Genomic DNA, 10,405 nt, shown 5'->3' with positions numbered 1-10,405 from the left:
ATTTACCTCGTTTTCGGCGTTTTCGACGTTCGGCCATTCGAGTATTCCATGGACGATTGTACGATACCAAACAAGCATCACCTGGATGCAATAAGCTCGTGTCGTTGTTCAGATCGTTAGACTTTTATACGAGGACCTGAAGAACCTGTAGAATCCGAGCTTAAACGTATCCAGCTCCAAAATGTCTGGAGAATTCTATTTGCGTTATTACATAGGACACAAAGGTACGTACCAACTTTGACTTTTAGTCAGTTGTCCTAACAAAAAAAAATTGATATTGAAAAACAATATGATGCCGTCAGATTCCAGTAGTTTTTTTTTACATTTTACGTTCAGATATATTATGGTTTGATGAGGTTTATCTTGATTTTTCTGTTGTAAACTGACTTGTCTCGGGTTTATACCACAAGAAATGTCATTCTTACAAGTTACAACTTAATACCTACCTTTGCCGTTTGGAACTGAGAATGAATGTGTTGTAAAATTCTTTTGGAAAAACTAGTTTGATTAGTATTTTTAACAGTTTAATTTCCATCGTCACATGAATATTATATGATTTAAAATAAAATCAACACTTGTCAGTACAATTATTGGAGCTATCAATTAAAAACAATCGTACCTATATTTTTACCTTATAAAACATGATTTTTATTTTTGTGAAAATGTGTATCTATCATCTTTAAGCAATGCTTGTGTTGAAGGCAGAGATACCTACTTACCTAAAATATAAAGTTATAGTTGTATATTTTACGGGCGAGTACCTATGTGATATTAGCTTAATGGTTGTGTAAAATATGTGTATGTTTTCTAATAATATATGCAAATTATTGGTACATACTATTATAAAAAAGTATCAATTAATATAGAGTAAATTTGTTTTATGGAAAATGATAGTTTTAAAAACATATTTCTTATCTATACCTAAGTATATTAGTATTAAAGTAAATCTAATGTTATATGAGTTTTTAATAATATATGTATAATATATGTTAAATTTATTACCATTTTGTGTATACATTTGTAACTTGTATTGTTACTTTTTAATGCCTACCTATACTATGTACATTTGTTCAAAAAACATAGGTATTCAACTAACAAATAAATTAAGAATATTAAAAAATGGACTTACAGTGTTTTAAATTATAATACTATTTTCTAATAACTGAGAATATAGTTCAATAAGTAAACCAATGTTTTAATTTTTTAGGCAAGTTTGGACATGAATTTTTGGAGTTTGAATTCCGTCCTGACGGTAAACTACGATATGCCAACAATTCTAACTACAAAAATGACACAATGATCCGTAAAGAAGTGTATGTTCACCAACCAGTAATTGATGAGCTCAAACGTATCGTATCCGATTCTGAGATAATGCATGAAGACGATGCTCTGTGGCCACCACCCGATAGAGTTGGCAGACAAGAGTTGGAGATTGTCATTGATGATGAACATATATCATTTACCACTTCCAAAACTGGTTCATTATTAGATGTAAACACATCCAAAGATCCAGAAGGGCTCAGAACATTTTACTATCTAGTTCAAGATCTAAAATGTTTCGTATTTTCATTGATATCATTGCATTTCAAGATCAAACCAATTTCATAAAGAGATCCTTTAATAAATAAATTAAAGATAATTCATTTAATGTTCTATATCAAAAAAAAAAAAAAATCCAAATGTTCTTAAAAAGTATGACCTAATTTTCTGTTTAATCATAGTATAAGTTTTCAATGTTTTGCCATTCTCTTTTGTTTCAACTTTAAGAACTTAATTGAAAAAGTACTAGGGATTTATATTGGTTTAATATTATATTTATTATTATTTTAAAAATACTAGTAGCTTAAGTTGACTTAAAAGTTATTATTTATAAATATTGACTCATTTTGATATATTTTCCATTTTATATTCACTACAAATTAAATAAAACAACAATTTTAATACACAAATAAAATCTTAGTTTTTATGAATACCTATCAATACATTATATTTTGACTTAGTGCATACTTTGTAGGTTGTAATGTTTCAAGTATTGAAATATAAGAATACAAAGTAGCACTGTTTATTTATTTATAATCACTGATGTTTTTGAAAAGTCTGCTCTGGCCAGACATTTTTAATTTTAATACATGTGAATCATATTTAAAGCAATATATTTAACACATTTAACTGGTGTTTTATTAATTTAAAAATAATAACCAAGAAATAGTTGGGTATATGAAAGTAGAAAACTTTTTATCGACATCAAACAATTTTGTAATAACAATTAAGAGGACACTGCCATTTGTTGTCTTCGTCTTATAACTTACAAGTGCGTAACATAGCAGATGTACGCTCAGGAGAACGCGTTTGGGTCTATTAATTTAAAACTTAGAGTGAATTGACCTATTATGAGACATGATAGTAAGTGCATTGTCTGTGTTTGTAAGTTGTGTTTGTGGATGTTGTTGGAAATTGTGTGTATATAGTGTAAATTAAAAATTGCTCATAACTCACTTAAAAACTGAAATGACCCAAAAAACACAGATAATGTTTCTACCGTTAAGTTTCATAATATGTCAATTCACTTTAATTTTTAAACTAACTGTGTTAAACGTAATCTGCTGAGCGTAAATTTGTTATGTTATGCACATGTAAGACAGAGACAGTAAATATCTGTGTAGCCTTCTCTTAAAATAAATATATATCTGACTAATAAATTGTACTCTTATATAATATGGATGTATTATCTATACTGTCTTTAATGTGAACTGTGAAGGTTTGTACAATGTATAATTTTGTAATAATAATTGTATTTTTTTGTTAAAAAAATTTTAAATTAATAATTATCTTAGTTAATTTATTTTATTCTTTGCTTAATGTATAATATTTTGTCTTACATATTTATACATTATTTAAAGAAAATAAATCTCAAAACCCATTTTAGCTCAACAATAGTTTATTTGTACATATCTAACTAATTTATTCCTGCAAAATTTTATATAATATTCTAAAATTTGGTCATTAAAACAATATTTTTCATTTGTCGATAAAATAGTTCTTTCAGTCTTGGTTACTCGTACATTTTGGCAACTTTCAAAATATCTACTTAACACATTTTTCACCTTCATGGTTAAAATAATCCTTGATATACAAATTTCATTAAAAATAATACTAATAATTAAATTTAAATTTAAAAAACCTACAATTTATGACCATTGGAACATGAAATAAAATTGGATTGAAAGGAGGGATGGTTTCAAATCTTAATAATTATTTGAATACAATATTTATGGAAATATCTTTTAAATATTATATAGTGTTTTTGAAAAAATATATTAACTTTTTGTCTGTATTGGTAAACTTATTAATTTGTATCTTCATGTTGTTGGAAATAATATTTCTCAACTTGTTGGACCTTTTTTAAAATATATAATGATTAATGAATACTCATAATATGTTCAGTGTTCAGTCCCACTTCAATTTTGGGTTTGCCTAACCTCTGGCCCCTTTGTAGTTATTTTAATCTCATTTTGACATATACAAAATTATACATTAAAATAAAATTTTATATTATTTATATAAATTCCACATTTTAGTTTCCAAATTGAGGCGCTATTCGCTTTCTAGTTATTAAAATCATTCTACAAAGGTAATTATTTTTTTTTTAATATTTTACACTTAATATTTATTTATTTATTTATTAAATTAGAATCACTAATTTTCCTGTAAAATATTAAGTAGGTAGTATTGTAGTAATATTTATGTAGATGATTTTTTCATGAAAATTAGTCTATAATCTATATTATACATATATGTCCTCAGGTATATATTTTATTGACTCAGAAATCACAAAATCGATACTTGAAATTTACACTAAATTATGTTTATTTTATTGTTTTTTATACAAGATAAAATTTTCAAAATATTTTGACTCGTTTTGAGCTGTTTACGGACATTTTAAATTTTAAATTATTATAGTTTTTTTTCTTCTATATTTGTCAATAAAATGTTATTCGTTGGATAAAAATCATTGAAAATTTAACACAAGGCTCCTTATACATTGTTACAATATCAATTTAAAAATACATAGCATTATTTACAAATTATTATGTAGTTAAAAATGTATAAAATGCTAAATTTTTATAGCTATCTAAGATTGAACATCTAAAACAAGGTTCCATGTAAGTACCTACCTATAGTTCATTCGGTAACCAAAAATCTACAACATATATTAACACTGTTTTTATTTTATAGGTAGTTATTATAAGTTAAAATTTGAAATTACCTACACATTAAAACCAAGAATAACAATTTTAGTTATTTTGTTGTAATTTAAAAATATTATTTTTGGGTACTTGAAACTTTTAGAGTATATTTTTATATTTTATGCACACAATGACATTATGAAATGCAATTTTTTCAACAACAATGAATGTAACCTACCTACTGTAGTTGGTTACTAATGCCTAATAATAGCAAAATAAATTACTTAATCACGCAATAATATCATAAAATACACCTAATATTACTTTATATTAGTAATATTATCGGCTGAAGTCTTCTCTCAGAATCAATATTTTATTTTTGACATCAAAGTACCAACTAGACATAGACGCAAATAGCGTTTGAGATTTGGGGGGGCTAAAGCCTTACTTTGGTAATATTGAATTTAAGCGCTTAAAACAAAATGTAGGAAATGTTTGGAAGGGCTATGGACATTTTTTGGGGGGGATTAGCCCCTAAAGCCCCCCCTATTTGCGCCTATGCAACTAGATGAACTTTCCTACCATAAAAGATATTGAAGTTGTAAATAGAAGCATTTCTACTAGGTACTATAAAAAGTTTGCCTATAGACTCCAAAAAAACATAGTTGTCGAATCTGAAATCAATACAGTATGTATCGTTTCGGTCAGAATCTAAAATTGTAGTAGGTATATTAGTTAATATTTAAATTTATTAAATAGGTATTTTATACATTAATAGTTAATAGGAACTTAATACTAATACCTACCTATACTAATAAGTTAAATTATTCCTTCGATCATTTGTGGCACCGGTTTCCGCATTTAATGTCAAGCAATTCCACATAATATATTATTAGGTATATATTCAGATTTTGTACAATAGTACATATCGTTTGAAATCGATTTATCAAATTTCAAAAACTGTCGAGCTATATTTCGCCAGTACTCAACAGAAGGCAGAATTAAAATTTTTAAGTTTAAAACAATTAAACACATTATACAATTGTATTGGTAAAAATGCCAATAACTATCTGTATAGTTTGAAATAATTTTTTTATTTTGTCAATGAATCCACAACAAAATATAATTTAAATGTATTAATGTTGACTAATATTTTTGAAGGATATTAGATTTTAGGGTTAGCAACTCATTTATGCTTATATACGTCAAAACTAAAATATTTTTGCACCGAGCACACAAAAATGTAATTGTGGAACTATAGGATTAGGATAGGTCATATTGTCACTTTTGTCAGTCTATTTACTTAAATATCCAACTCTAAAAAATTATACGTTAAAACTATTTACAAATAAATTAATATTAATTTGTCTGTAAGATACTAAGATGTGAAATTTGGTGTCTTTGAATTTTTTGTTACGTTCTTTAATAAATTGGCAGACGCCTATTTCTATGGCATCCGAATATGACATACCTACCGCTATGCTATTAAGTTTGTCGGTAGGTAATACAATTATAATTTAATTTAAAAATAATATTCTATTAACACAATCAAATTGTACGAGAAATAAAATTTAAATGATTAAAATTATTAAAATTATAAATAACAGCATCATATAATAACAGTAGTTATATTATAATATTTAAAAAAATGTAATAGGTAATGAAAAATAAATACTTTATATTTTACTAAAATATGGAATCTTTATAGGTTATTAACTTTAATTCCTTTCTAGGCGAATATGGAATATTATCAGATCCTTAAAATATATCAATATAACATACTTAAATACTTTATAATATATTGGTGGGGTGATAATAAATTAAAAATACTTGAGCCAATTATACATTGATTATGATTGTAAAACTATCATTAATTAATTAACCAATGATTTCTTTTCTTGAGCCGCTTGCCTCCGCAAGTCAGATGGTATCATGGCAGTGAGAAAGGTTCCTAAGACGAGTGTTCCGGCTAAAAATAAATTGGCTTTCTTGTCTCCAGCTGCATTATTTATACATCCATAAATCAAGGTGAAAACGATGCCGAATACTTGTACCACTGCATTTAGCATTCCACTGGACGTTCCTTCGGACTCTGGGTAGGTCAGTTCAGCTGCTAATTCGTACCCGACCGCTAAATAACCATTCATAAAAAACCTGGGAATGTATAAACACGAAGTTATATTTATTAATTTCCTTAAAAACAAATAACAAACGTATTATTATGATAAATATTTATTATTTTCACTCATATACCCAAGTAGGATTGCTGACAGGTACACAACTAATATGTGTCCGCAAGACAATGTGAACGCGTAGACTACCATGCCGACCAACGAACAACCATATACCACTAAAGTCGTTTCTCTAAATTTTTAGAATATTTCAAATTAGCGTAATTTTACAGCGATATTAGGTAAAAAAAAAAACGTCACTGCAAACTCACTTGAAAAGATGCGTTCTGTCCAAAATAAAACCACACACCACTGAACCCACCATTCCTGCAAGGACGATCGTTAGACCTATTCTGCCAGCATCTACCGCGTTATCCTGCAACAGGATAATTATTGTTATTTGTTACATACATACTGCATGCCTTAATAGGTATAAGATCGATCATTGATAGGTAATCATCCTTTAAGTTAAATCGAATAAGTGTTCTGAATACTCACAGGAAAATGTTCCAATATAATTTGGTTTAGCAACGTGGAAATGGCATAAAACGAACCGACATTCATGCCGTATGACAGTAATAACAAAAGGAATCCGTAGTTGTAAACTAGTCTCCACAAAGACTTGACAAAGTTTTTCGGGTCATTGCTACTGGTCGACCTCTGATTCGCTTGTGCCAAACTCGGTGGTAATGGCGGGGATGGCTTGACGACTATCAACAGATAAAATGCAGGGGTTAAAGTGGGAAAAAATTCAAGAGGGGCCTGATGTCTCCATATAGTTTTAAGCGTTCCACATATAATTTTATGTATAATGTTTACTGTATAAAATCCTAATTTGTTAAAGGGGACGCTTTTTAACCGCCGTCAGAGGTAGGGGGACTGAGTCCTCCTGCGCCCCCCCCCCCCACTTTAACCCCTGATAAAATGACTGTGACATATTGTGCTGGCGTTAATACAAATATTATAACTGCAGCGGTATTCCAGCTTGCAGCCTGGAGTAGTATAAAAGCTACCGTGGGACAGATTTTTAGAAAATTAGCGACCTATACGGCTATATACATAATATAAAAGACAAGAGGTCAAGAGCGGTTATTATTTTATGAATTATTTTTATTTAAATCAAAAAATTGTATTTTAAACTATTATCTGGGCACAAAATATCTAAAAAAGTGGTATATATACAAAATGAAAATTCCTGAAAAAAATGTGTAAAAATCATAATCAACTCTGTGCACAAAGCACTATATGAAGCGCAGGTAGAATAAATAAATAATTATCACGATTCTTTAATTCTCAATGTAAAAAAAAAAAACATTATGTTATTATTTAACTGATAAATATCCACATTGTCCATACCAAGTTTAAAGTATAAAAATAATATTTTTTGAGGAATAATAAACGAGCCAATATTTAAAAATAAATAAAAAAAATAAAAAACGTTCAAAGAGAACGGCAAATTTAGACGGCATAAATGTTATCAATAGTTTTTAAACTTACAGTAGTATATTAGTATAAACACTAGTGTCGAACTTATGGCTGTGGCGTAAAACATTCGTGACAAGCCTGCGGATATGGCGTACAAATCGCCGGTGTCTTGAACCAATAATGGTGGCAACAAGAAGCCCAGAGCTACACCGAACTGAAAAACAAAACACGCTACTAGTATATAATATTGTTAATAATTAATCATTACGGTGTGCGAAAACGTACATGGTCTTTTCACGTTTACAGTCGTAATACCAGATGGTACAGCATAAACTAAGACTTACAAGTCGTACTTCATATTATACAATTTAGGCGTTTACCTGATTTCCAAACACACCGATCGAACATGCCGTAGACACTTCAGACGGGCCAAACCACACTGCTGCCAGACGTGCCGGCAAATTCAATATGAAAACTTGCGAACTAGCCGCAATCGTTTGACCCAACATGGTCATATAAAATCTGTCCGGACTGGAAGACGCCACTTTAAACCAGGCACCGATCATCGTGCCGCACGAGCCGGCTACCATGGCCACGCGAAGACCCTATATAAGTATAATAAATATTATATATAAATCGGACTTAATAATATCATGTAGAAAATTAGTTATATCAGGGAGTCAAAACGCGTTTGAAACCGCATGTAGAATGATTTGATTTTACCACGTGAAAAAGAACACTGGTCATAGTTTGAAAATCAAATATATTGAGTAATATGATTGTCACAATGAAATATAGCCAGGTATCTATAAAAATATTTATTTATGAATCCTAAAACATTTTTTTTTGTTTCTTATAATATTTACTGTCTGAAAAACATATTGTATAGATATAGGTAATTGTAAAGACTATTCTAGTGTTGTAGATACTACTCTCCCAGGTAGCGAATTGCGAGAAAAACTCTAGGGCTATAATATGTTGTCTAGATTTTTCGGTAATTTTTTTGGTGAGTAAAACAGGTTTTTAAAAGTTCAACATTTTAAATGTTGTATACTGATACCTATTAATTAATAGCGTCGAACATATTGTCAATTATGCTTAAAATATAGGTATGGATTATATTTACCTTTTTTTCTAGTATCCACGACGCCGGGAATATAAGTGGTATGTAGGTTATCATGTATACGATGGATGTGAAATCCACAGCAAAACTTGACACATTATAAAATCTAATAACCACGTTTGATATGATGCTGTACTGTATCCATTGTACAGCGTTGATCATCGAACACAGGACAAATAGCACCAACATAAGCCATCGTCTTTTGTAAAGTTTACATTCTGTGATAGTCGGCTGTACGTTATGAGTCCCGGCGACCCCGTTATCCGTCGTGCCGGACATGATTTCTGTTCCTCAAGACCGTTCACCTTGATGCCATAATTTGATCACAACAATATAATATACTGTTAACAAATTTTCAAAGTTTTGTTTTAGTATTTTTGTACTTGACATAAGTATTCTATGTATTACGACTTTTACTTTTTGTTAACATTACATCAGTAACCACTTTTGTCCCTGCAGTTATTTAATTTTCAAAATTGGCTCAATGTTTATATTAGGTATACCTAAGTAGATAAATAGATTATATAGATATTTCGAATATGAATAATAACTAGTTAATTAATTGATTGAATATATATATATCTTATCGAAGTATTAAAATAATAAAATGTAGTCAAAATCAGACACATAATTGTTTGAATTAAATGAATAATAATAACTCAGATTATAATATAATATATAAAATATTAATCGCAATGAAAATAATTAATATATATTATTTATATTAGAGGTAAATAAGAAAATAATAAATTAATACTAAATAAAGAGACTTGTAGAATCTATAGCACTATAATTTAATGTAACACATGATATACATATAATATTATACACTTGTTTTATGTTTTCGTTACTTGTTATTAGGTTAACCTATAATTAACGCGCAATGTACATAATATTAATACATTATAATTAAATTACTTGTTAACCCTCGATGATATCTGCAATAAGTTAATTTAACTATATAGAAGGCGGCATGTAGTAGACTTTTGACCACTGTGATTGATGTTAAATTAATGGGATTAACATTACTAGGTACTAAATTAAGTTGAATAATAAAGATGTGAAGTTCTAATTGGATAACAAGGGCCAACAAACTCACCATGTAAATCATTATATTAATATTACACCTCTAATATTGTGTTCTATTGTTTTTGTTTATGTGTTAAATGTCAATAATAAAATATGGCACAAGGAACAATCTTATTACAGAAGATAACCTCTTCAAAATTTTATAATTATCTCCCTTAAATTAAATATATTCTTTTTTATTAAAATAATAATAATTATAAACAGTTAGTAATTTTTATAGGTACTAATTAACATATTATATGCGTTGAAATACATGTATATTGTATGATAAATAAAAAATACTTAAGAATTGAAACATGCATTCATGATACAACGATAGTGAAGAAAACCATCCATTTGCAGAACTCCAAATTTTTTTTACATAATACAAATAAAATATTTAAAAAATAATTTAGTTTAAGGAATACAAT

General features: G+C 28.4%; 2 protein-coding genes across 6 annotated transcripts in view; one reads left to right on the top strand and one right to left on the bottom strand.

Annotated features, from left to right (window-relative positions):
- The first annotated feature begins 9 nt into the window (after window positions 1-9).
- Mago (mago nashi) lies at window positions 10-1,954 on the top strand. Its single transcript, NM_001126175.2, has 2 exons — window positions 10-224; window positions 1,208-1,954. The coding sequence occupies exons 1-2, from the start codon at window positions 182-184 to the stop codon at window positions 1,606-1,608; spliced, it is 444 nt and encodes a 147-aa protein (NP_001119647.1). The 5' UTR covers window positions 10-181; the 3' UTR covers window positions 1,609-1,954.
- A 3,855-nt stretch (window positions 1,955-5,809) lies between these two features.
- Window positions 5,810-10,405, bottom strand: part of LOC100161282 (feline leukemia virus subgroup C receptor-related protein 2) — a 12,299-nt gene continuing 7,703 nt past the window's right edge. For all 5 annotated transcript variants that reach the window (XM_016802725.2, XM_016802726.2, XM_029486934.1 and 2 more), the window contains 7 exons: window positions 8,910-9,247; window positions 8,164-8,388; window positions 7,856-7,997; window positions 6,857-7,068; window positions 6,631-6,734; window positions 6,441-6,551; window positions 5,810-6,341 (listed from right to left, as the gene is read on the bottom strand). In XM_016802725.2, the coding sequence (XP_016658214.1) occupies window positions 6,062-6,341; window positions 6,441-6,551; window positions 6,631-6,734; window positions 6,857-7,068; window positions 7,856-7,997; window positions 8,164-8,388; window positions 8,910-9,185 (1,350 nt within the window). In that variant the 5' untranslated portion in view covers window positions 9,186-9,247 and the 3' untranslated portion in view covers window positions 5,810-6,061. The remainder of the gene's footprint in view (window positions 6,342-6,440; window positions 6,552-6,630; window positions 6,735-6,856; window positions 7,069-7,855; window positions 7,998-8,163; window positions 8,389-8,909; window positions 9,248-10,405) is intronic.

The sequence above is a fragment of the Acyrthosiphon pisum genome, chromosome A1 (assembly GCF_005508785.2).
Source record: "Acyrthosiphon pisum isolate AL4f chromosome A1, pea_aphid_22Mar2018_4r6ur, whole genome shotgun sequence".
NCBI classification, from domain to species: domain Eukaryota; kingdom Metazoa; phylum Arthropoda; class Insecta; order Hemiptera; family Aphididae; genus Acyrthosiphon; species Acyrthosiphon pisum.
The sequence above is the reverse complement of the archived record's forward strand: the minus strand, read 5'-3'. Positions and strand labels throughout refer to the sequence as shown.

Excerpts from the sequence above, each read along its gene's own strand:
- Mago (NM_001126175.2), top strand. The coding sequence starts at position 182 with ATGTCTGGAGAATTCTATTTGCGTTATTACATAGGACACAAAG. Across the intron at positions 225-1,207 it reads TTATTACATAGGACACAAAG|GCAAGTTTGGACATGAATTT; the intron begins GTACGTACCAAC and ends TTAATTTTTTAG.